The sequence below is a fragment of the Solea solea genome, chromosome 8 (genome assembly GCF_958295425.1).
Source record: "Solea solea chromosome 8, fSolSol10.1, whole genome shotgun sequence".
In the NCBI taxonomy this organism is placed as follows: domain Eukaryota; kingdom Metazoa; phylum Chordata; class Actinopteri; order Pleuronectiformes; family Soleidae; genus Solea; species Solea solea.
The window spans coordinates 27,841,873-27,868,445 of NC_081141.1; the positions used below are offsets into that span (position 1 = coordinate 27,841,873).

A 26,573-nucleotide genomic window follows, 5' to 3' on the forward strand; every position below is an offset into this window, starting at 1 on the left:
ACAGTTCTAGCACGACTCGATTTGTCGTTTTCCATGGCTTCATAGTAGCTCATCAACGTGGGTGGAGTCATCACAGCTAAATACACCAGACTCCTCTGTTAAATATTGACATTTTACACATTTCCTTTGCTAAATGTTGGAGATTAAAGCACGTTTTCAGGGATGTTTTAGTCTTTTTAACCGATCTACAGTTGGACATTGCTCAGTTTGAATCCATTAATACAGGAATAACTCATTATAACTTCATATTGCACTATAGGTTTTTACCAAACACTTACTCTTACGTTTTTACTTTATTTTTTTGGAATATACCAATTTATTAGACCAGCATGAGATTTAAGTCACCACTGGCCTAAATTAACAGTATTGGTAATTATCAAAAATAATGTTTCTGTAATGGACAATAGACCAATATGTAGAAGCTCTTGATGTTTTTAATGCTATAATTTTTATTAATGTTATTATCCATGATTTTTCAAATGTACTCTAAAGCACATTATTATGTCTTTATTAAGATGTTAAAATTATATTTATTTACTTGATGCTGCTGTTCATTCCTGAATGGAAAATGTTAGTTTTAGTGGTTGAATGTTACGCTTGATTAATGTCATGTTAAATTTGGGTATAAAAATGGGGTGAATTAATTTTTTTTATTGCCAAATCATCTATAGTAACATTTTTTAACAAGTTTTTGAAAGATTTTTTAAAACGTTGTCTCATTTTTATGACAGGTGGTCTGATAAATGTGTAAATGTATGTAAATCACGTGAGCCCCTGCCCTTTCCAATGTCTATGTACGCCACTGTTGAACATCTGTAAACCAATGAAATCAAGGAAGACTCTCTCTCTCTCTCTCCCTCTCTCCCTCTGAGCACGAGCCATCCTTTACAGAATAAAACAGTGACGTCGCAGTGGTATAATCCACTTTAATCTCCTCAAACTGGTCCGATCACACACATTTGACACTGAGATGGAGAGAAAAGGTCTCCATCTTCATCTTCATTATCTCCTCCTCCTCTTCTTCCTCTTCTTTTTCTGCTGCCTCATGTGTGAAGTGATCGGATCAGATTCGGCTCTCCTCGGTGTCACGTCGGGTCCACTTCGGGACGGACGCGCGCGCGTGAAAGGACACGCGGCTGAGGCGAAGGCGCGGAGGAAACGCAGCTGGATTGTCCCGGGGACACTTTGGTGTGGAATGAGCAGTAAAGCGGCCACTTATGAAGAGTTAGGTGAGGGTTTTTTTTACCTTCATGTGTTCATTTGGTGAATGTGTGAGCGGGGGGGGGGCTGTTCTAAGGGATTCAGGGGCCGCCCAAAGAAAAGGCCCCTGGGGCCCACAACTCTTGAAGTGAATTTTATTCTCTCAGCTTGCATCTGAAATTATTTTTTTTAAACTCAGGGATGTTTGAGAACACGGACAGATGCTGCCGTGAGCACGACCACTGTCTGCACGTCATCCCGTCTTTCACTGTCAACTACGGAGTCTTCAATTCACACTTCTACACCCTCTCACACTGTGACTGTGACCAAGGGTGAGACTTTGGCTTCTCCATCAGTGACAGAATCTGGTACCTGCTGCTTTTTTTAGTACTGTAGAACTGTAGATCAGTTAAAAGACTTTAAAATCCTACTTATAGTTCCAATTCCAAGATTTTGTAATTATAAGTATATTTTGTAATTATAAGGATATTTTGTAATTATAAGTATATTTTTGGAATATAAGTAGATTTGGAATAGATTTTGGAATTATAAGTATATTTTGGAATAATAAGTAGATTTTGGAATTATAAATAAATTCTTGAATTATAAATAAATTCTTGGAATTATAAGTATATTTCAAAACTATAAGTACATTCTTGGAATTATAAGTATATTTTTGGAATAATAAGTATATTTTGGAACTATAAGTATATTTTTGGAATTATAAGAATATTTTGGAATAACAGGTAGATTTTGGAACTATAAGTAGATTTTGGAACTATAAGTATATTTTCCGAATTGGAATTATAAGTAGATTTTGGAATTATAAGTAGATATTGGAATTATAAGTAAATGAAGTGAAGTGGAAATTAAAAGAGGCATCAGTAGTAAATAGTGGAGGAGGAAGAGGAATGGTATGAAAGGCAGTCAAAAATAAACTGCGAGCAGCGTGTTCGGTCTTGACGTCGAGGATTTAACTAAAGGTGCGAGAATAGAGATGCCTTTTTTTTTATCCTGCTTGAATAATCGCGGCTGCAGATAATCTTCCACTTAAATCACTTTAACTGTGACAAACGTACACTTTACTCACATTCCATTCTTCTATAAGGGAGACGCATGAACGCACCATCAACTAACACTTGATTTTAAACGACCAGCCCACACAGTGTTGGTGTTTATTGGTAGAAATTGACTATTGCAAAGACTAAGTGTAAAATGTAATTCCAAAAACTACTTATAATTCCAAAATCTTGAGGTTTCAAACCGGAGGTGTAGAATATTGATATTTACCAAGCTTATTTTGTGTTTTAAATTTTATTGAAACTTTATTTTGTCAGGAAGTCACAGTGAGATCTGTAGCCTAAAAAAACAACAAATAACAACAAATATCAAGTACAAAGCAAACACAGATAGCAGTGACCAATTCTTCCTTTATTCAGAGTTTGAAGAGACCAGGATGTCAAGTTTGAGTCTGAAAAGATACATGGATAGATTTAGTAATATAAATAAAATTCTTCGTCTTTATTCTTCTGCATTAATTCTTTAAATACTGCTGAGATATAAGACTTTTTATCAAAATAACACAAATTTGGCACAATTTTCTGCATTAATGAGAAAGATCCTAAAATTCTTCTTTATTCTTCTGAATTAATTCTTGAAACTACTGTCCAATTTTCTGCAATAATGTAATAGTTTGTGAATTATAAAGTATTTTGTTTAAAATAACTTAAAGGGACCAGGATGTCAAGTTTGATAGATACTGAATTTTTCATTAACATGTGGTCAGAAATATAATTTGTGTGTGTTAACGTTTGACTTCCTCTCTGCAGGTTTCGTCAGTGTCTTCTCGGCGCCAACGACACCATCTCCAGCATGGTGGGCTACAGCTTCTTCAACATCCTGCGCGTTCCGTGCTTTGAGCTCAAGCAGAAGATGCGATGCACCAGGATGCACTGGTGGGGAATGTGAGTCAAACATCATGATGATGATGATGATGTTTTTGTGTGGAAAATGCAGGTACGGGCACATGAGGAGGCAGAGAGCGCGCGCGGCTCTGAGAGCAGCACCTGCACGCCGCTTGTAGAAGCACGTCTGTCCATCTGTCACAGAGACACGAGGTGCTGCTCAGAGTCAGCGAGGAATCCTGGAATGGCTGAATTTCAACAATGTTACATCATCACACTCTGCTGAGGAACTGTCCTGATGTGTTGGCTCTCGTGCTGCAACAACTTCTCCATTATTAATCGATGACTTAATCAATCGGCAACTGTTTTTGGCAATTATTCAGCTTCTTAAATGTGAATATTTCCTGTTTTTTATTTGCTCCATATAACAAAGAAATAATTAAAACTGAAGGATATTGGTTTGTGGACAAAACAAAACATTTGAGAACATCAACACCAATTATTTTCAAATTGGATTGATTATGAAAATAATTGTTAGTTGCATGTGAATGTCCAGCGCTGTTGGAACTAGTGTCCTTTTAGTTGTGATGGAACAGCCTTCCTGAAGACTTGAATGTTCATATTTTAGTAAAAGTAAACGAACATTATGTGTTTGTTCTTTGAAGGTGCAAAGTATCCAAAGAGGCTCCATATGCCGTCCTCAGAAACCCCCTCCCATACAACACCTCCAACGCTACAAGCAAATATGGAGAAGACGACGACGGCAGTGAGGAGACGAGGGCGGTGATCGGCTCACCACGAAAAGCCCCAAAGAATGAGCACAGATGTAGATCCAGAGTTCCACCGAGAGGAGACACCTTTTACCGCAGGGCGAGAGGAAAAGGTTGTAAGACACTGTCTTCACAAAAGCCACAGACATCAAGGACAAACACCACGACTGCTCCAATGACGACGCGTCTTTTCGATGCGACCACAAGAGACAAAAGAGTCGAAAGAAAGAGGAGCGACAGGAAAGACCAGGCTCCTCCACACGTGTCCACAACAACACAGAGCATCCTGTCCTCAACGACAACCAAAACCACAACAAATAACCACAAACAGCCTCCGAAGCAGAGTCGCTGCTGTGAATCAAGGACACCGTGCAAAAACTGTCTGGGACAAGAAACGACGACTGTTCCTACAGCTCCACACGGACCTTCAGTGAGAGTCACGACACTCTGGAACACTGATGCGTTTACGAAGGCGCGACCAAAGACCACAAGCACTCTCCATGAAGACCGCAAACCACAGCAGCAGATGGACTCGGGTCTGCGGGGGAATGACACGCGTCAGACGCTCCAGGGAAGAACAACTGCACAAAGTGACCACGTGGGAAAGAGATTAAAACAAAATAATGACACAATTCCAGGTGAGCGGTTCCTGCAACACAACATCTGTCATATTACAAGCAGCTCAAAGTCAGCATTCATTGTGGTGCATCAATGATTTAGTCACGGATTCTTCTTTTTAGTTTAACTAGTCTAATGTTTCTGCTAAAATATAAAGGATAGTTTAGGTTATTTGATGTGTGTTGTCTTTGATGGCTTTAATGCCTGGCTTTGATGAATGTCGGTCCACCAGCCGCTAAAAACGCTTATTTTCTCTATGGACTTTGGTGCAGGAGAGTGACCTGCTCTCACCTTTAATGATTAGAACTTCTGAATCTCCTTTTTTAATGAATTATATTATAAAAAAATGATATTTATAGAGCAAATGAGTACAAAGTGCTTTCGTAAGTTAACAACACAACATTAAAAGTTTACAGGAGGCTTAAAGAAGATGTGTAACACATAATAAACACATATTCACAAACATACAGTCCATATACATATAGTAAGAATATAAAAAATGTGTAACGTCAAAAGAATAAAACCAAAAGTATTTGAAAATATGAGGTGGGAAAAAAGCATTTCTATAGAAGTACATTTAAAAGTGAGATTTAAAAGTAGTGTGGAATTACACCACTTACACTTTAATAGAAGTATAGCTGAGATGATTGATGGGTCTATAAAACAACATGGTGACAGCTTAGATTAGAAATTGCAGCTGGATTACTGTATTTAAAAAGAAGTTACCCCAAGGCAACTTTATGGGGGCGGAGCAACACTGCCCCCTCCTGGAGGAACAGAAAACTTCACTTGAATCAGAAACAAAGACTGCAGTGCCTAAACTGTTGCTGTGGTGACAATGGCATCAACTGTTGCTTAGTAATTAAAGATATATGGGTTCACTAACATAATCTGTGCCATAATAAGAACGTGTTTATTTTCACAGATTATCAGCTTCTGTGTGGAAGCCTCAAACATCTGGACGAATGTAGATTTCAAATCCGTCCTCTGGAGAAGAAGTACGATCTCCAGAACGAGGAGTCAAAGACTGTGTACCACTGTGACTGTACCACCCGGTAATGTCTCATTTTACCACTAAGTGTCTAGTCTTTTTTGTTTGAGGAAAGAAAAGACGTCAAAATCATCATATTTATAATGATATTTCACTTTATTTGAAAATAAAACTGTTTGTTTTGATATGGGATGATAAATAATTCGCAATATAAACGTATTTATGATGTAAAATTAATCTAATTAAAAAAATGTACATACAGAAATAACTCTTTGTAACTCGGGCCACATGAGGTCTGCTGGTCTGTTTCAGAGAACTGGGCTTAATTCCTAAACCTTACATTTTTAATTAGTCATCTATTTATTTTTCTTGAAAATGCTCATTTAAAAAAGCTATTTTTTACGTTTTGATTATCTGTTTCACGTATTTAGGTGAAGTAATTACTGTTTATTATCATTAAACTGCTTCAAAATGCAAAAGGCAATGTTGTAGAAACATGGCGGTGCAGGGTTTTTAAAGTAAGGCTCTTGCCTAAATAACGTATATAAAAAGCTCATTCTAAGGGCTACAAAAAACAAACATTTTTATTTGAAATATGTCAAAATGATCACGTCCACATAAGCAGAGAATGAAATTGGTGATGTCTTTCTGACATAAAATGGAACAGATTTCATTTGTACCTCACGTATGATAACACCTCATTCTTATGTACAATACGTCCCCAGAGGCTGTTTTCTCTGTCTTGTATATGCTGTTTTATCCTGCCTTCTATAAGAGGTCGTAAATAAACTCTGTTTGTCTTTCACTTTCACAGCTTGGCTGTGAGCGTCAGACGCTTCAAGCGACCCAGCGTCGTCCCAGCACTGCTGGCGGATTTTGTCTCTCAACGCTGCTTCAAAGTGCCGAAAAAGAAGAAATGCCAGCGCAGAAAAAGGTTTTTTTTTTTTGCCTTATTTGTCTTTATGCAACTCAGTTTGCATAAGTTTCCAGTTTAACGGCTTCTGTTACTGATGTTGTTTCTCTTGTAGATGTTCCGGAGGCTTCAGCAAAGCCTCTGACCTACTTCGAGCGCTGAAGAAGACGGAGGAGCGCAAAGAGCACTCAGGCCGTGACGCGAGGAAAAGAGCGATTCCTGTTCGCCTTTATAAACGATGCCTGAAGCTGGAAAGAGAAGCTGAAACCGCCGTGGCACAGCAAAAACATGATTATTACAGATGAAAGGACTCGTTCACACGTAGCTGGGTATTAATAAAAATCTTTTTGATGTCTTCTAGACTTTTAAAAACTCCGGCTAAAGTTGAATAAGTCCCAACTTCCTCAACGCAGACGCACAGATTGCCGCTCGATCATCATGTTAGAGAGAACTCAGCTATTAAACGCACAGCATCAATGACTTTTGTTATGTGTGTAAAAATGTGATGAAAACAGTCACGTTCACCAAAACCTGTGTATGTGGTCGTTATCTTTGTGACTCAAATTTAATGTATTTATAAATATATATATTAAAGTGCACTCAAAAAGGTCAAAATCGTTTATTTTAATATCTAAAGTACTAGTAATATGGAAATACGTTCAGAAAAGTGCATTTCTGACGCTTGTCAGGTGTGAACCTCAGTTGCCCTCTTGTGAACCTTCATGTCTTGCGCTGCGTTGCATCAGAGTTTCTCAGACTTGCTGTTTGCACCATGAAAGAGACAGAAGTTATATTTTTTTGAAATCGGTTTTCTATCATACATGAATTTACATTTATGAAGATGAAACTTTCCATATTAAACAGGAATATTTTTAATCAATCCAGAAGTTATGTCTGTGCAAAAGTGAAATATTTTTTTAATTCAAACTTTGTGTTGTGTAAACTTTACTGAACTCTGACCTGGGTGTATTTATTTATCTATTTATTGATTGATTCCCCTTTAACTGAAATACCTTTAATTTTGATGCATTCCTCGAAAGTCATGCATCAAATTAATGTCAATTTGTTTCTAACAAGAGGCTGGAAATGTTCACTGAACTCTTATGTTTTGTAAATAAACTTATTTTTAGCTGCAATACAATCAAATTCTACTGTAAAGATATGGATATGATTATTTAAGGATAGATAGATTTGTGTGAAAAATATAAAGATTAACTGAAAAATATACAAATAAATAAAGTGAACTGAAAAATGTATTCATAATCACAAAAACAGACATCAAAAAATGTATGTAGAAATTTGAATTTGAATGTTGAATTTAATAAATTCAATAATGTGATAACTTCATAAATTATTGTTATTCTAAAAATGTTGTTCAAATGTAGGGCTGCGAGACATCGACTGGCGGGCCGCATGTGGCCGCGAGCCGCGAGTTTGAGACCCCCGCACTATGAACCTATGAACTCATGAATTTTTGACAGCTTTTCTTCTGGGCGGCGCGGTGCATGCTGGGAGCGGCAGCTGCTCGGCCTTGGAAACATGGCGTCGCGTTGACAGCTGGGAGGCTGTTCGTTATCTCTCCTGTAGCTGCTTCTGACACCGCGGCGGGGCTGTGAGCCGAACCGGAGCCGCGCGCCTGCCCCGGGGATTGGAGCCGCACACTCGGGCCCTGTGTCCTGACAACAAACGTGCGTCGCGGCATATTAACGGATTTACTCCGGCTGTCACGCCCACTCTGCTCGGTAACGCTCTCGCGACAGCGTACGCTAATTGGGGACAGACAGCTAACTAGCGGTAGCAGCCGCTGCTATCTTTACCCGAGCACCGTGAAGCCGCTGACGCTGACGACGCTGCTGCCGCCGCCTGCACACCGCCCGGATCTCGTCTGTGAGCTCCGCGCCCTATAATCTCGCCGTCGCCACGCACTGATAACGCAGAGACGGTTGACGGCTGCGGTGTTATGTTATGTTGTTGTAGCAGCGGCGGCTCGCTAGCAGGCTAGCTTAGGGCGTTTCTGTCACTCCTTGTCCCTGAATTTTTAATGTGCGACCCCTTTGGCATCATCACTGCCGGAGGAGGAGAGAGCGATGGGCTCCGGGGCTGTGGATTCGTCCCAGTGGCTCTCGGTGAAGGAGGAAACGATTTTCCTCCACGACGGACTCATTCGGGTCACGGACCTGGCCGAGCTGCCCAGTGAGATCGGGGTGTCGGAGCAGGGGGACACCGAGCAGGAGGTGAGTGAAGTGGAATCCGTCCATGTCTCTCTCTCACACACACACACACTATGGCTGCAAATCCACGGTTATTTCCTCGATTAATCGAGTAATCGTTTGGTCCATAAAATGTCACATAATGTTGATCAGTTTCTTTTCAAAACCTGGTAATGATCGTGTCCCCAAACGTCTTGTTTTTGTTCACAAACAAAAATGATTTTCTTTTTAATGATTTCTTTGTTATATAGAAGAACGGTTCTCAAACTGTGGCGTCCGTGAGCTTTTTCTGGTGGCACTTGGAGGAAGATCAGAAATAGTGTTTACTGTATATATAGAAAATGAAATAAATAACACAATTAGATTTATCTTATATCTCAGACGTCCGATATTATTGGCATGATATCGGGAGATATTGGCTTTAAAATTGGATATCGGCAAACAGGCAAAGATCTGCCAATGAATGATTAAAATAGTTGGTGCCCCCTACAGCTGTTGTTTTTTTTATGCTTATTTATTTTGTTCAAATAGAGATATCCTTCATCTACATCTGCTACATAAACTCTGTAATTTGGGCATAAGGAAAGACGTATATATATGGGCATTGGTATCGGTTATCGGCCCAAGCACTCTTGATATGTTGGGCATATTTCATCTTCTGTTATCTCATTGGCAGGGTGGGTGTTGTTTGGGTGTTTTTATGATAGTGGTGCTAAATCGAAACATTCAAACGATGCCGGCACTTTTAAGACAGCACAGATGTCAACAGTGCTTAAATGTGTTATATATTTCCACATGTAAATGAGAACTAGACTTGGAAATTAAACCTTACATGTACATTCACCGCCCACTTTATTAGGTACACAGGTCACCTAATAAACACTCTGCTGCTGTAGCCCATCTGCTCCAAGGTCCATCATGTCATGTGTTTCAAGGAGTGGTTATTTGAGATTCTGTCTATCATTTTGATCCAACTACATTTTTTCTTATAAAAAGCATACATTATTAAAGAAAAACTAGAGAGCACACTTGCTATTAAATGAGTATATTATAATGCCATTTATTTAAGGTCTGTCCACATGGAAATGAGTGTAGTTGAATCTGCCAGAGGTTTTTTATTTTGACATTTTATCCACACACAAAAGGCATTTGGGGAGACCTATTTTCTTTTAAAAAAACAGGTCTCACAATGCCACCTTTGCATTGTCACATATACAACAAATCTGCGACTGGGAAAATTATGATTTTCCCACCTCTCTTGCGCTCCAGCATTCGCTGTTGCTTATCTTCATTGTCGTCTTCTTCCTCTTCTTGTGTTTGGAGTTTGTTTGGTCCGTTCACTTTGTGATAACTTTTATTTTCTGTCCTTAGTCACCCTCGCGTTCTACATTTGGTCTCTGTTTCCGTGATTGTATACATTGTAATGTATACTTGCTCGAATAAAAACAGGTTTGCACACTCAACGTCTTCTCCATATTAGCATTACAGTGCCATGTACTGGCCTGACACGTGTGCTGTTTCGTGTGGATGAAGACATTCCCTGAAACCATGCCGTGTTTATTGAAAACTTTAGTGTTTTTACTGTTAAAGTGGCAGCTGTCTTGGAATCATATGTCGATGTATGTCAGGTAGCTCCAACTGTCTGACTTGAAGCAACTGGAACCCCATTGGAATGCATTCTGTCAAAAACGGTGACCTTTGGAAACAGTGAGACCGTTTTTGCTTTCACTTCCTGACTGAATATTCTCAGCCGTGACTTGACTCTTGGCGATAAATGTAAAGCTCCGTTTAAACACTTGTCTTTTATCTTATAAGAAAAACGACTCTAAGCTATTTTCATCAGTAACTGGTTTTATTTTTCGCTCGGTTGCACGATTAAAGGGTTAATGCCATTTTAAAAATATAAATATAGACATTTTATTTCACAAGAATTACTACTAAATCAAAAGAACATGGACAAGAACATTCATTTGTTTGGAATCCCCAAACCTGCTGCTGTTGCAGTCGCTGAAAAACACTGATCCAGTTTGTTCAGCAGTTCGTCATTTACATTTCAGATCATGTGATCTGTTTATGAGCTTATCTGCTTAATAGAAGAGCATGAATGTGCCTTTATTATCGTAAGTTGATCTGACTTGCTGTGAATTACGTCTAATTCAGTTAAGTTACAACCTAACTAATCATATCTGTTTGAGTAGGGATGGGTTCAAATATCGATTTACGCTAGGGCAAATATCGATATTTTAATGAACAAATTAAGGCACTCTAAAGTAAACAGTCCCTGCCAGTCCCTGACTACTTCATGTCTCCTCATGGTGGCGCTGCTGCTCAAATGACTGAGAGGAAACTTGTGCAGAAGTTACCTGGCTGAAGAAGATGAGGGAGTTTACGGCGGGATAATGGTGGAGAAAACTACGTCAAGACATGCTTTTCTTCAGTTAGACGGATATCATGATGTATCACTGTAGGATTGTCTTGTAGTATATTGATTATCACAGAATTGTTGCATCGTGATATTATTGGTATCGTGGACCATGTATCGCATATTGTATCATATCGTGAGCTACATTTTACGAAAAGTCAAGAAAAAACGTCATGTAAAAAAACATCTTGTAATTTTTTGTAATTAATATTTATCATTAACTGATTACGAAATAAATCATCAACCAATAAGGTCATGGATTGGATTTTAGTGTTTTTTGTACCATATATTTAAAACAAACTCTTTAATTCTTCGGCTTCTAAATTGTGAATATTCTCCGTTTTATTTGCGCCCTATAACAAAGAAATCATCAAAAACTGTACAATATTCTGATATTTCATGGACCAACAGCTCATCAGTTTATTGACAGGTTAAGAGACAGAAAATAATCGTTTTTGTTTTGTTAATGTTGTATTACTAGTTGTACAGTGTTGGAGACACAGGATCTGCTGATGTTCTCTTTTTTCCTGTAGTTTATCAAGCTGATGTCGGCACATTTGTTTTGTTCTATCGGCAGCTCCTGCGACACATGACAAACCATTGGTTCATTAATCAAATTGACCCCAGACCCTTTGTTTTTGAGTTCAACCTCTGACCTGGAGTGACCGACGGAGTTTGTTGGTTTTTTTTGTCAAAGCTGCTCTGGAACAAGAGGAAACTCGTGGAAGCGCCATGCATTAATTTGTGCTTATTCACTGGTCCAATCTCTGACTTTGTAACTTTGTTACCATCGTATCAACAGCAGAGACAATAGTTTCCAAAGACTGGGTTGGGGACCAGACATAGGTCCCCAAACAAATTCACAAAATGTTCTTTTTAGTCAAGATTTCTGTGTATTTTATATTTTACATAATATTATTATTATAATAATAATAATGACTGTTTTCCAAACATTTCTTGGAAATAAGTCCCTCCATTATGCACAGATTTGCTCTTGTCATGGTTTTTTATTGTCATTTGGGTCATAATAGTTTCTCATCTTTAAAGCGCGGGTCCCCCATTTCTAAAATTTCGTAAACACTGATCTACAACATGCACATATAAAGACATTTAATCTGCATGTATTATGTCATGACATTTGGGTGTAGCAATGGGACAATCTTTGATATTATTTTACATAGAGATTACAAAAAGGTTTATTTTCATAAGTGATTAATCCGTTGTTTATTTTCTCCATTAATTGATAAGTTGTGTGGTTTGTAGTAGTAATCAATTAATCATGTTATTGTTTCAGCTCTAGCCCAAATAAAAGTGAAGTTTCCATGTTTGCTGATGATAACCTCCTCTTCCCCTCCCCAAAAAACTCTACAAAAACCTAAAATATAAGCTAGAAAATGTAGATTTTCTTTCACTCTCTGCTTTAAAAGTGACTGTGTCATTGTAGTCAGCGTTGTTTTCGTAGGTGTTGCAATGCCGACTATTTTTGGTCCACGGTCTGCAGCAGGGTTTTTTGCAGAGGAAGGTGAAGGAAGGCCCAGCATCCAGTTAAAGAGTGTTACTGTAACATTAGTAGGGTTTCTGAAATGGAATCAATACAAGTTGTGCCTGCTAAAATGCGTAATGGATTTTTTTTTTTTCTTCTTTCCTTTCTGGTCTATGTTTCGTGGGGGCCACAGTGTAATCAATAGATGGAATGCTGCCTTAAGTGCACATGAAGCACATTGTTTCACTTCGTTGTGATCGGGCCAGGCTCTCCTCCCGAATGTGCCGTGCCGTTCCTGACCATTAGTCCAAAGTCCACAGAGCTGGAGACGTGAGGGTTTACTCTGTGGAAGTGATTCATAGTTAGACTGTAAAAAAAAAAATGCTATCAGTTACATTATAGCCGTTAGTTAGATATGTTTCGGTTAGTTTTAAACAAAATTTAGACAACTTAATTGTCAGTTGCATGACATCCAGAGGCCTCTAAATAGCATCTCCCACCGCCCCTAAATTGTTTGAAGATAATATTCTCTAATAAACTAAAATAGAATATGAAAAGTTTAATATAAAACAGGACAAATAAGCCGCAATCTTTAATCTCATATAAATATTTTTTTGTGTTGCAAGTAAAGCTCTTCCCGTTTGCATCCAGACATTCGTTAAATTTAAGAGAAGGAAATTATATTCTACGAGGATTATTTGAAATTAATCGATTGTTTGAAACTAGCAAAGTGAGATAAAATATTAAAAACAGATTGTGTCAGTTTTGGGGGTAAAGCTTATAATGTGAAGTGACAGTGTTTTATGTTGTGTAATGTTTTATGTATTTTCTCTACATTTCTGATTTTCTGTTTTGTTTTTTTTGTCCTTGTATTGTACAGAACAGGAAAAAATTAGCCACATGCCTCAGCCTATTCCTTTTTCACTTATTAGTACATTTGTGTTAAATGGTCTCATTTTATGTTTTATTGACATTAGTTCACAGTGTTGGCAAACTGGCTGCTTTAAACACTCGTGGAGATAAACCTGTTTAGTTTAACCACAAAGAAACAAGGAAGATGACTGTATCGGACTGATAATGGTATTGGAAGAAATTCCGAATCAGTATTGGACACAAACAAGTGGTATTGAGACATGCCAAGTGTCTGTATCGGTCTGATATCGGTCAGCATTGTAAGTGAATCATGTTGTGTGCTGGTTGTTTATTATTTATGGGAGCAGCATATATGCTACACAGTTGAAATATTTCGTTTTTGACTGGTATTGGTAGATACTCAAGGTTGTGTTGGTATTGGACATGAAAAATTGTAAATATCTAGTCTTAATATTTTCAGAGTGAACATTTCCTTTTAAATCGGCTAAATAACATTATTTTCTCTTGATTTCGTTCACTAAGCTGCAGACAAATGGTCACAAATACTTTATCCCTCTTCTTTCATTCCAGATTCTCACATTTGAGACAAAGAATCCCGTCGAGCTAGCCGAGCGTCTGCGTGCCGTCTGCGGGAATCAGAGCAATGCGTATGCACGTCTGCTGGAGTACCGGCTCAACGCCCTGCGTGGCCTGTGGGGGGCGCAGCGGCAGCTGGCCCTGGAGGAGCAGCAGGAGCGAGAGGGAACCGGAGGGGCCGACGAGGAGACCTTGGCCCTGCTCAAAAGACAAGGTCTGCTCCAGCAGCCCGAGCAGGCGCCGTTCACCTCACGCATGGGCCTGCTGCTGGTCTTCCCGCTCCTGCAGTCGCAGACGCGCAGCGACCCGGCGCTCTGCGGGGTCACGGCGGAGGTGCTGCTGGCCTGTCTGCGCGACTGCCAGCCGCTCAGCCTCAGTAAAGAGCCGGCAGATTGCCTCAACGGCCTGGAGGCGCTGCTCTGCTCCTGGCTGGAAGACGGCACCCAGGAGTCCAACCAGGCTCAGGTGCAGATCCTCCACACACACAGGCAGAGGGAAAACGCCGCTGCTGCTCTCGTAGCACTCGCCTGTGCCAGGTGAGGACATTCTGAAGAATTCTCTGAGAATTAAATGATTTTCAATAGCCTTTATCCCCAGAAAATTATATTTAACACAGTGGGAAAAAATAATAAATGCAGATGAAAACAAAACCTGCTTGTTATAGGAACATCTTCTGGTTTCTGTGCTCCATTTAACAAAGGAAATCATTAAAGCTGAATCATTTTGTTCTTTGGACAAAATATTATATTTGACAACATCATCATATCGAGTTTTTGAAGAATGCTGATCAACATTTTTCAAAACAAACAAAAATTAGGAAAGCTGAAACATCAGAGAACGAGTTTTCATCATTAACATAGTGTGCGATTACTTTAGTCAGTGATTAATCCTTGCACCCTTTATGTCCTCTTGCCATTTTTCCCCAAATGTAGCCTGTAATTTACTTGCAATTGTGTTAATGATGCACGATAAATTATTATTAATATAAATATGTCAGAAATGATGTATATACACCATACTATATAGTTAAAATCAACATTGTTGGTTACCAGTATTTGTTTCTGATGCGTCTTGTGTTCGACACCCACCCAGCTAAAGAGCCTCATGTTGTTGTTTCTTTAACTTCCGGCTTCTGTTGGTGACAAACGACGTCGACTTGTCAAAACCAGAACTCTCCACTCTTTGTTCGGCGTCTGTTGATGCTGAGGGCTCTTTGTTGAGATCCAGCCCTGGTGCTTTTTTCCTGCACTGGGAGACACTGGGAGCTAATTATAGAACCATCAGCTTTTACTCCCACTCACCTCTGGTGGCTCCAGTTAGTCCATTTATTATGTGAGAGGTTAACGTCAGCAAATGTACTGTACATGTGTGTGTTTCTACCACGGCTGAAACTGTTACTTGATTCATGGATTATTTGTCAACTATTTTAGTCGCTCTGATTTTTCAGCTTCTTAAATGTGAATATTTTCTACTTTCTTTGCTCCATAGAACAAAGAAATCATTCAAACTGAATCAAAACAAGACATTTCCAGCTTTAAAAAAATGACTTGACCACAGGTCACCTGAGTTTGAGACCCCTGTTGTAGAAGGACACGTTGACACAAGACCAAACTCTGTATTTCTGAGGTCATGAACTCTGAAACGCTGAGCATCCTCACCAACCCTGGAAAACAAAATTCTGCCACACAGATCTGACGGTATCTGATAAGATTGACTGTAGAAAATATGCAATAATCACCACAGTCTTTGGATCAGTGTCACCAGGTTTTTATCTGTCTTTTTATTTGGCTGTTTTCCACCATGACTCAGATAAACCTCACAAAATGCCACTATATACCCTCGATTGTCAGTGAACGTCGATTAACCTGTGTTCAGTTAATAGTTATGAATGGCGGGATGGGGGGAACTTGTGTTTTCAGTTGTTTTGAGTAACTTGTAGTTTGTTTTTAAGGTTTTTTTAAGAGGGAAGAAACCTAATTGAAACCATAAATGCATATAATCTATTCCAATGATATTTTAAGGATGAGCTTTCACTGGCGTTCCTCCTGACTAATCTGCCAAATTATTTCCAAGGGGATCTCTGAAGACCTTCATCCACACAGTTCACCTGCTGCAGAAACAAACTGATCTGGGACAGCTCCCCGTGTCCGATGTCCTGTACAGGTTCGGAAACTTTTAGATTAATTTAAGAATCTTCGTCTTAGTAAAGGTAATTATTCATGGTCCGCGATTCCCACTGTGTTTGTCCTGTTTCAGACTGCTGCTCCTGGAAGGAGGCCCGGGCTCTCCGTCCTGCCTCCTGGGCGGCAAACACTGTGTGTCCTGGGGTTTTGAGGACATGTTGCCCACGCCTGATAATTCTGCCGGAGCTGCAGAGAATAAAGGTGAGGGTGGGGAAATAAAAAAACAGGACTGATTTCAAACTGTCACAATGACCTCTCACTGACGCTGTCGCATTCCGTCTCGCAGACACTGACCTGGGGCGCTGTCTCGCCACAGACGGCCTCTATCTGTACACCACCAACTCCTCTGGGAGAGGACTCAGCAAGCTGGGCTCTGGTTTACACGGGACTCTGAGGTAATTTGACTCTCGCTCCTTCGTCTGCTGCGAGAGAGAAAGACAGAAAGAGGGAGTGAAACGCTAAAAATATCCCTCATTATTTACCCCGTCCATGGCAACAGCAGTGTTACGTTATTTCCCGGACGTTTGTAAATTAATCTCTGCAGTTCTGCGTCGTCACATCCTCACTTCTTTGATTGACTTGGTTGGTTTTAGGGGGGATGTGTTGACCTGTTTCTTTACTATGATGCCACATATTGATTGTGAATGATTTCAGTTTGGAAGTAGATGGTAGCTTCCTTCCACCATGTTTGTTTTACGTCTTCATGGACCTGCAGTTAGTCTTTGTTTTACTTGCAGAAAAAGTACATAAGCCACATTAAGATCTACGGAGGAGGATTCGAACCACATGTGAAAATGGTTTGGAAACAAAATTCTCAGATCAAAGTTGGAAGTTTGAGGGAAAAAAATTGAGAAAAATAAAGATTGAATTCATAATACGGAATTAAATCTCAGACGTTGTAACAGAAAAGTCTGAATTCTGAGAAAAAAACCCTAAACATTTTAAAAAAAAAAACTAAAACTCGGAGGGATTTTTAAAAAAATTTTGAGAAGAAAAACTAATTTCACAATTTTAAGAAAAAAGTCAATGTTTTGAAAAAACAACAACCTTACAATTCTGTCCTTAAAACTCAGGTTTCAGATAAACAAAAGGCAGAATTCTAACTTTTTATTTTGTTTCCAAAAAAGAATCCTCCTCTTTAAAACTCTGTATAGTTTGTTGTAAATCGCAGTGTTTCCCAAACTTTTTATTTGGGGAGCAACAAAATTTCATCACCCAAAAATGCATATTTGTGCTCATAGTGACAAATTCACAGCTAATACCATTTTTGAATTGGCAAATTAATAATTTTCAAGAGATGTTTGGCAAATTAACAATAAAATTATTATTTCAATGTTCAACATATCCACATAAATCTAAAAAGGCTGATAAAATTAGATTGGGGAGCCAAAAAATAGAAATCTTCCTCGACCGATCTGTGTGTCCTGACCCAGTGGTGACAAGGACATCAAAAATAGTGTGACCCAAATTACCGTAATAGATCTGAAATAGGTTGCTGCAAGGAAGGTTTATTGATATCACCAGCAATTCATGTGTGTACATATGTCACAATGCAGAATGTTTACATGTTGCTGTATCCAACAAACCCAGGTGTATTCACTGGGCTTCTGAAGATAAAAAGTCAATAAACCTGTAAAAACCACTGCTGTGTGTTTGTGTAGGGGTTTCGTTTACTGTCGAAATGAAGAGTTGGAGCCCGGTTGGGTGGTTTTCAGCAGCGGTCGCCTCCTCCACCGTCCCTCCTCCTTCGATGCCAAGCCTCATCAGCTGTGCCAGGTCATTGACCCCTTCACCCTCCAGGTGAGTAAGGAAACTAGGAAATATTCACGTTTTAGAAGCTGAAAAATCGGATCATTCTACGCTTCATGCAGCATATAATCGACTTGGCCACACAATAATAATCAATAATTATTCAATAATAATAGTAATACTAACATGATGCAAGTCCAGGAAGTGAAGAGGCAGAGTGGACATATACATGAATTTATACGGAGATTGAAGCTCAATCAAAGCTGTGTTCAATCGTGTGGCCATTAAAATCCAACCCGCACTTAAAAATTCAGCAGATGTGGGGGTTGCGCTGGACAGTATCGCTGGTAGAGTTGGCGTCAAGAGGCTGAGGCCTCCTACATCGAGCCACGTTTGAGTGCTGCATGTCTGCCTGCTAACCCCCCCCCCACCCCCTCTTTTTCCACACACGTCTGTCCAGGCTCAAAATATCTTTTTTTTGGTCCTCTCTTTTAGGTGTGCCAGATTGTGCCCATGCCAGCCCATCACTTCCCTGTGGGCAGCAGCATGACCACGCTGCACCTCTGCTCAGATGGAACCTACCTGTACTGGGTCTGGTCCCCGGCCAGTCTCAACGAGAAGACGCAGAAAGGCCACTCTGTCTTCATGGATGTTTTTCATCTGACTGTGAGTACAGATATCCACTCTGCTAAACGGGGAGTTCACCTGTACATTTAGTATGTATATCAATATTATTATTATTATCTATATAAGGGCTGCAACAAACTTCTTCTTTTCATAATCGCTTAATCTGTGTTAATCAGTGTTTCTCAAACCTGGAAAGGACAACGTTCTCAAATGTAACGTCTTGTTGTCTTGTCCAGGAACCAAAAATGATTCAGTTTGAATGATTTCTTTGTTATATGGAGCAAAGAAACCAGAAAATATTCACATTTAAGAAGCTGAAAAATTAAGAAATTAAGAACGGATTAAAAAAATACATGGAAACGACATAATTGATCATATTTATAGTCCAAATTCATTGTTTCTAACACACGTAAATAAAAAAAGCAGTAGATATTTTATTTTTGAGTGTATTTACAGTGTATTGCCACTCTCCTTTAAGAAGCACAAACTTTATATCAAGTTATATAAAAAAGTATATCGCCCAGCCCTGTTATGTATCTTAACCTTTTTTTCCACTTTCTTTTTGGCACAGACTCAGACGGGCTTGTGCGTCGCAGACATCTTGCAGGAGAGAGTTATTCTCACTCGCAAGGAAGGCGAGTCTTCCAAGTGCTTGAACGAGCTCCTCTTGAGTCGAATGTCACGCTTCCGGGCCTCACACTCCGCCACATTGGCCGCTCTCACGGGCTCCGCGATTACCAACACGGTCAAAGAGGAGCCGTCTGGTAATACATCAGCAACGACACTGTGGATTTTGTCAAATATGTCAGGGAAAAAAAGTATGAATATATGTGTTTAATTCTCTCACAGCTGTCAACACCAGCTGTGGACTCCCTCTAAAGACTCTGAGGAAGACCCCCATGTATGTGTGTGGGACGTACCTGGTGATGCTGGTGTCACCTCCCGGTGTTTCGGGAAGTTCCGCCACTCGCTCCCTGTTCGGAGGAACCAGCAGCCTGTCGTCCCTCAAGAGTAAGAGCACACACACTATGAACACACACACACACACACACAAGATGACTAAATCAGTTTTAGTTCACTCGCAAAACAAAAACTGTTGATTTCCGTTACAGTTTTAGCCTCCAGTCTCGTGTTCAGCTTGGCTGATGGTCAGTTCAGCAGCCGCGCAGACCTCATCGATGCTCCCGGGAGTTCTCTTGGCAGGGGAGCGCAGGTGGCAGGACTGGGTGAGCTCAACCCCTCTCACACACATTATCTTTAACCTCACAGTTTACACACAGTCACTCATGTTTATCCTTTGGTTTTTTTTAACATCACAGGAGCGTGTTACGACGCGTTGAACAACTTGATCTGGACCTGCTCCAGCGATTACATCGACCAGTGGTGCAACCCTGGGAACCAAGCCTTTCATCACGTGTGCCATAGGCTCGGTGTCAGCCATGTCATCAAAGAACCCAAAGGTATTAAAAAAAAACAGAAGAAAATGAATTGTTACCAGATTGAAAACCAAAAATGTGATCATCCGTGCTCATCGGCGTCTCTCTTCGCAGAGGAAACAGTAGCCACTGGCGAGGTCATCAACCAGCTGCTTCATCACGTAGGTGCGATGTGCATCCACCAGCTCAACCTGCTGGCGGCCAGCAGCAACAGTCTGCCCCTGGGCGCGTTGCTGGGGAAACAGCATCCTATAGAGGCCCGTCACTTCAGCAGCATCTGTGACATTATGGAGAAAGCGATGGTCAACGGAGACACCTGCATCATCCGCTGCATCCTGGTGGTTTTCCAGGTCAGGGTGAATCACTGTGACTCATGTTTCAATCGAAATGGCATCTTGAGTTTACAGGATCCCTATTGTGCTGCATCTCTCACCCAGAACTCTCAGTGAGAGATGCACAATATCGGTTTCGGCACATATTGGCTTTAAAATGTCCAATATTGCTCATCCTTACTCTTTTTTTGTGTCTGTAATGGTCATTTATATCTCTACGTTTTCATCCTTGTATTAAATATGTAGTAAAGTCAAAGTTTCTTTAAAGCAACTACACTTGAGTTGAGTGTTGAGAAAATTACAACTGTGGAGTAAAAAAATAGCTCGATGAAACACTGGAGCATAACTCCTCCTCACCTTAATGATACAAAACCCTCATCATGCATTTGGAGCGAGAGAAGAGCACGTGTCTTTGTATTAACTTTTAACGTTTGGTTTCGTCCGTCGTCTCCAGGTCGTGTTTAGGTTTTTCAATCCTCAGTCAGAGCAGAACAGGGAGAGCGTGCACCGCTCCGGTCTCCTGCTGTGGCAGCTCCTCATGGCTCCGGTGGATCAGATAGGAGCAGAGATTCAGAGGGAGGTGTGCATGGCCATCAGGTGAGTCCAGTAATCCCACGTGAACATGCACGGTGTGTTCATTTAGGAAACGGTTTGTCATCATATTGATATTTCTGTCTCTGCAGCTCTGGCTTGAATACTCTGTATCAGGGTGAGGCTGAACTCAACAAACTACTGAAACTTGTCCTAACTGAAGGTGATCATCATTATTATTATCATATGCTTCTGGTTTGTAGGAAATGTGTCTCATTTCTTTTATTTCTCTGACTCTCAGGTGAACGGAACACTGGCCTGTCCCAGCTTCGGGACGTCATCCTCACTAACTTGGCAGATCAGCTGCAAAAGAATAGATTTGGTAGTGAAGAAGACGACCACTACAGGTAACCGGCAGCCCCGTCCCATCATCCTATTTTCTTACTACGAACCTGATGATGTCACCTGAAAATGTCTCTTTTCCTCCAGATTGAGTGATGAGCTGCTGCATTACATCCTCAAAACTGTGGTCCGGGAATCCTGCCTCCTCATAACCAAATGTCAGACTGTCGCCCGAGACGACTTCCAGAAGCTGCTCTCCACTGTACCAGTACGAGTCCTTCACCTTCACCAAAACACTGACCTTTGCCTTTTCGTGTGATATTACTCATTAAAAGTTGAGGATGGTCTCCTCCTCTCCTCTCCTCTCCCTCTCCTCTCGTCAGGTGGTCTCACCAAGTCTGCGCTACCTCATGGCCGTTCAGAACCACCTCCTTAGTAACACCATCCTAATCCGCCCGGACGATAACGATGACAGTGACAGCTCCCTACAGGGGGAAACAATGAAGGTACAGGTAAACATCCCCTTTAAAATTCCCCTTCCTCTCTGTGCACGTGGAGTCTTGTCACTGCCGTGTGAGGCCGACATGTGAGACGGAGCAGCGGGAAAATAGGAATATTTATTCATGACTCAGCTGAATGATTACAGATGAACTGATGTGATACTCTGTGTTGGTATTGGTCCAGAACTGATTGAAATCATCGGATTGAGAGTAGTTTTTAAGAATAGGAACAATCTCTGGTTTCCCCAGCTTCCTAAATGTGAATATTTCAACAAAGAAATGGTTAAAACTGAATAAGTTTGCTTGGTGGATGAAACATTTCCAGGTTTTGGAAACAAAAATCAAAATTTCAATATTTTATGGATCAAACGACTCCATAAAATAAACAAAAGATTATTGTTTTTCTTTGTGTTACTGATACAAGGATGGAAAAAAAGCAGTAAAACGTTTACAGGAAATGTTGGAAGCAGTATTACGTAAAAGTGGGCCTGTGTTCTGTGTGCTTGTTCTCAGGAGCTGCAAAGCAGCATCCTGTCACTAGCAACAAAGATCCTGGTGGGATGCGACGAAGTCCTGGAAACCCTTCAACAGGTGACCACAGCCCTGATCAACGGCGACATCCCCGACAGAGAGACAAGGTAAACTTTCGACCCGCTCCAAAGAAATACATGTGGATAACAGCAATCTCACAAAAGCTTTGTACGTAACATCTTGTTTTATGTCAGGTGAATGTTTCTTTGTGAGTTAACCCTAAAGTCTACAACGCTGACACAACACAATGTTTCCATGTGTATCGGGCAGGAAATAATAACATTTGATCTTGGATTTAGGGTTGAAAAATAATCGAAAAAGAATAGGAAGCTATGTGGGTAGTGGTTTTTAACTATAATTCCTACAAAATTCATTGGGGCGCCATGAAATTAGGTCACATAATGACAGAAAATAAGAAAAAGATAATCAGAGCAGTCAGTTTTCAGGCCCCTAATAAAGCCACTGTGAAACAAGATCTAACTAACGTGGAATAATCTTGAAGCCTCCTTTTTAAGATGAGAAGCATGAGAACTCTTTATTGGATCCAAATGCCAAGGATTCAACACCTAAACTTTTTAATTTGTCGTCCTTTCCTCAAGGTTGAAAGGCCTGGAGCAGGTTACTAAGGCAACCATGCTCGGGCACCTGCTGCCCGTGCTGCTCACCTCTCTGATGCACCCCAACCTGCAGACTCTCACTCTGGCCGACGCCCTCATGCCTCAGCTGGTGCAGCTGGTTCTCTACACCAGCCAGGTTTGATTGCTTTCCCAATCAAAATAACCGATTCTCACATTAAATCCTGCTTGTTTATTATTATTTCCTCTCTCTGTTTTCCAGACTGCTCTGTTACTAAAGACTCAGTCTCCACTTTTCACCGAAGAGCCTCCACCTCTGAGTGGCTCTGCAGGACAGGGAGCAAAGTCAACGGACGACAAGTATGTTTCTTTAAAACAAACTGATCTGATCGTGTTCCAGTTCCTGTTGTCGTCTGTTTTTCCTGGAACTTGTTTGTGTCTTTTGCCGCTAGAATCCTTGACGAGCGTGAGGAACCAGGTTTCCTGACGGGACTGAAGATCCCAGCCCCATGGGCTGCTGGGAAAACAGTGGAGACGGTGCATCCTGTGAGGGACAATTACAAGTTCAAGGAGACGGTCCACATCCCAGGAGCCCGCTGCCTGTACCTGCGCTTCGATTCCCGCTGCTCTTCACAGTATGACTACGACAAGGTAACGACAAAAGAAAGTGTAATTTTTTCAATCTCTGCTTCAGGGGATTTTCACTCTAAATGTGTTCTCTTGGTGTTTCAGTTGGTTATTTACGCCGGCCCCAATACGAACAGTCGTAAAGTAACAGAATATGGAGGGAACACTCTGGGATATGGCAGCCGCAGTGTCTTAGGGACAGGATGGCCCAAAGACCTTGTCAAGGTACAAGACGCAAATGCACGACAGACACTCAGTCTTTTCCAGACAATGGAAAAAAACTACAATACATCTCTGTTTCCTGCTTTAGGTTGAAGGAGACACTGTAACCTTTTCCTTCGAGATGAGGAGCGGACGCGAACACAACACCCCCGACAAAGCCATGTGGGGATTTGCATGCACTGTCAGAGCTCAGGTAAAATGTGGGACGAGTGCCACATCCCAGACATCGACCACTTAATCGTTTTAGCTGATTCATCGGCTCCAAATGGACATTTTACAACCTATTATGAACATTGACAGACCCTGGCTCGGATATTGGCCGATGATGTAGAGTTGCATCCACAGCCATGCTTTCTACTGGCTAGTAGCACAAATTTTCAGCCAATAACTATTATTGCTCATTAAGAGGCCACTTTGTCTAAAAATCCAACAGGAGTCGACTTTTTTCAAACTTACTTCATGAAAAAAAAGAGCTTTCGGTGTTCCAGCCAAACCAACCTTACTTTAAATAACAATTCTACAGCACACATACGTTTGTGAGACGGCAACTCTCCTCTCTACTTCCAGAAAACAAATACAAACTTGAGCTGAGAGGAGCAGATACGAGATGCATTCAAGAAAACCTCGTAATTTCATTAAATTCTTTGTGGGACATTGCCTCATGTCCCACAGTTAACACTGATAACAGAAAAATAAACTTATAAAACAAAATACAAACTATAAAGACCCAAATCACAACATAAATCGTGACAAGAGCCAATTTGTGCGTAATGTAGCAACAAATTAGCAGCCATATGTGTAAAACCTGATACCCTGATATTTGGTAAATTCATTAAAACTTGATTTTATGCATGTTATTTAAAATAAACACACATAAATCTTAACTTAAAGTTTGTGGAAAATTCTTCAAATTTGTTTTGGGTACCCAAAGAAATGTCCACTACGACCCTACTGTGGGTCCCGACCCAGTGTTTGACACTCGATCTGGGATTGAGCTTCATTTACCGAAATTTTTTTGCTATGGGCTTTTCTGATGATTCAAACTATTGATATTCTATCGGCGTCTTCAAAATCCACTATCGACCTCCTAGATTTCCCCACACTGGCAACTTGAGAGCATATAAAGACCGGCGGCTTGTTTGTGTTGTGTTTTTTTTGTTTCCAGGAGTCATCTGAGGACGTGTCTGGAGGCCTCCCCTTCCTGGCAGACCTGGCTCTGGGTCTGTCGGTGCTGGCCTGCTCGATGCTCCGCATCCTGTACAACGGGCCCGAGGTGACGAGAGAGGAGGAAGCCTGCCACGATCTACTCTGCTCAAAGCTGCTGCAAAGGTGACCGCGGCTTTATGAAAACGGCACAAAACGTCCACCGTGGTTTTGATCATGTCACATAGTGTTTTTAGCAGCGTTCCCACGGTTATGACTTCCCTGGAAAAAATCGGCTATAAAACTGACGTGGCTCATGAGAGAGTCGACTGTGAATGTTGCTTCATTCCAAATTTAATGTTACATTTTTGCTACAAAGCCTGTGAAAGGGTGAGTGGATCTAAGTAAGAACTCAATGTTTTGTAAATGACTTTATTGGGTCGTGGAAATTGAGTAAAATATAGTGGAAAAGCTTTGAAAATGAATGAGTGGAAACCCTGTTCTCGTGTGAGAGGCTGAAAGGGTTTGAATTGAATGAATTTAATTTGGGTTATACATTATAAACAACATATTTTTACACATCAATATCACACAATACACTTACTAACCAAAAAAATAAGAATAGGCTGAAGCCTGAAGCTTATTTTTGCATCTTGAGTTCATGAGATTTGCCAGAAAATTAGCAATAAAAATGATGATTTTACATTTTCATCTATCTGGTGATTTTGACCAGTGTATAATAACACTTTTGTCTTATTTATTTCAGTGTAAATCATTCATGAACATAGTATTGTTTAATTTTTACCTCTGGACATGTTGCTACACTGTTACTTACAACTTCTGAGTTCTAATAAAAAGGGAACATAAGCCCTCACTGACTGACCATGAACACTTCTCTGTTTTTGTTTTTTTAGGTGCCAGTGGCAGGTGGAAGCAAACGGCGCGATCTCCCCAGCGCTCACGCCCAGCCCCTCACCTCTGCCGCTCACCATAGAGGAGGACCGTGAGTTCATCTACCCGTCCGACGTGCTCATCCCTCCCCCGGGCCTCATGCCGGGGAGCTACTTCGACTTGCCCCGTATCCGCCTCCCTCCGGGCATCATGGGGAGACTGCGAGAGGTTTCTGGAAGAGCTCGTCCACAGTTTCGCCCCAGCATCAAGTAAGACGTTCACGTAGTAAACACTACACACGTGTCAGTGGTCATTAAACATCTCTTTTGTAATAGTGTCCTGACAGCAGGACACGCATGTTCAGGCACAGATACAACTATTCAGTCTTACGGCATACGGTTTTTTTTGAAGGGAGGTGATCAGGCCAGATGTGATGGAGGAGGTGATCGTGTCCTGCGTGATAAAACACCTGAACCTGGTGGACGCCCTTCAGTCCCTCGTCAACTACCAGTACCGCGAGGAACACGCGGAGGAGTACGACCTGGTCTGCAAGATCATGGCGGAGACCTTCAAGAAGATCAACGCCATGGAGCGTCAGCTGCAGGTAAATGGAAGTGACCTTGTGACCCATTTATTTAGAGCTTTTTCTCCTCCATTTCCTCCATAATGATAATATTGTTGTGCTAGCCAAGTTCAAAACTCTGGTGAAATCGTTTCGGTATACCTTGTCTGTGTGCAACCTTTTGTTATCCTTCAGATTATTATTATATCCATGGATTTGCGGTAATTTTTGAGGGAGTTAACGTGATCTTTTGATCTCAATGGGACCAACCTGCTTAATTAAAGGTTAAATAAATAAAATAACACTGGTCCTGTGATGGACTGGCGACCTGTGACCCCGCCTTTTCACCCTATGCCTTCCCA

At 40.8% G+C, this 26,573-nt stretch overlaps 2 protein-coding genes across 2 annotated transcripts in view; both read left to right on the forward strand.

Annotated features, from left to right (window-relative positions):
• The first annotated feature begins 904 nt into the window (after positions 1 to 904).
• LOC131464170 (group 3 secretory phospholipase A2-like) lies at positions 905 to 7,482 on the forward strand. Its single transcript, XM_058636522.1, has 7 exons — positions 905 to 1,229; positions 1,400 to 1,532; positions 3,030 to 3,164; positions 3,770 to 4,512; positions 5,418 to 5,547; positions 6,298 to 6,417; positions 6,512 to 7,482. The coding sequence occupies exons 1-7, from the start codon at positions 971 to 973 to the stop codon at positions 6,699 to 6,701; spliced, it is 1,710 nt and encodes a 569-aa protein (XP_058492505.1). The 5' UTR covers positions 905 to 970; the 3' UTR covers positions 6,702 to 7,482.
• A 428-nt stretch (positions 7,483 to 7,910) lies between these two features.
• The window catches only part of LOC131463471 (probable E3 ubiquitin-protein ligase HECTD4), a 45,884-nt gene continuing 27,221 nt past the window's right edge, over positions 7,911 to 26,573 (forward strand). Inside the window, exons 1-26 of the mRNA XM_058635201.1 lie at positions 7,911 to 8,630; positions 13,955 to 14,496; positions 16,034 to 16,123; positions 16,217 to 16,344; positions 16,430 to 16,538; positions 17,805 to 17,943; positions 18,388 to 18,558; positions 19,091 to 19,283; positions 19,369 to 19,530; positions 19,632 to 19,745; positions 19,839 to 19,979; positions 20,070 to 20,305; positions 20,742 to 20,884; positions 20,971 to 21,041; positions 21,120 to 21,225; positions 21,308 to 21,428; positions 21,544 to 21,672; positions 22,174 to 22,298; positions 22,791 to 22,944; positions 23,029 to 23,126; positions 23,219 to 23,417; positions 23,499 to 23,618; positions 23,704 to 23,808; positions 24,781 to 24,944; positions 25,673 to 25,918; positions 26,061 to 26,253. Coding sequence (XP_058491184.1) covers positions 8,484 to 8,630; positions 13,955 to 14,496; positions 16,034 to 16,123; positions 16,217 to 16,344; positions 16,430 to 16,538; positions 17,805 to 17,943; positions 18,388 to 18,558; positions 19,091 to 19,283; positions 19,369 to 19,530; positions 19,632 to 19,745; positions 19,839 to 19,979; positions 20,070 to 20,305; positions 20,742 to 20,884; positions 20,971 to 21,041; positions 21,120 to 21,225; positions 21,308 to 21,428; positions 21,544 to 21,672; positions 22,174 to 22,298; positions 22,791 to 22,944; positions 23,029 to 23,126; positions 23,219 to 23,417; positions 23,499 to 23,618; positions 23,704 to 23,808; positions 24,781 to 24,944; positions 25,673 to 25,918; positions 26,061 to 26,253 — 4,146 coding nt within the window. The 5' untranslated portion in view covers positions 7,911 to 8,483. The remainder of the gene's footprint in view (positions 8,631 to 13,954; positions 14,497 to 16,033; positions 16,124 to 16,216; positions 16,345 to 16,429; positions 16,539 to 17,804; positions 17,944 to 18,387; positions 18,559 to 19,090; positions 19,284 to 19,368; positions 19,531 to 19,631; positions 19,746 to 19,838; positions 19,980 to 20,069; positions 20,306 to 20,741; positions 20,885 to 20,970; positions 21,042 to 21,119; positions 21,226 to 21,307; positions 21,429 to 21,543; positions 21,673 to 22,173; positions 22,299 to 22,790; positions 22,945 to 23,028; positions 23,127 to 23,218; positions 23,418 to 23,498; positions 23,619 to 23,703; positions 23,809 to 24,780; positions 24,945 to 25,672; positions 25,919 to 26,060; positions 26,254 to 26,573) is intronic.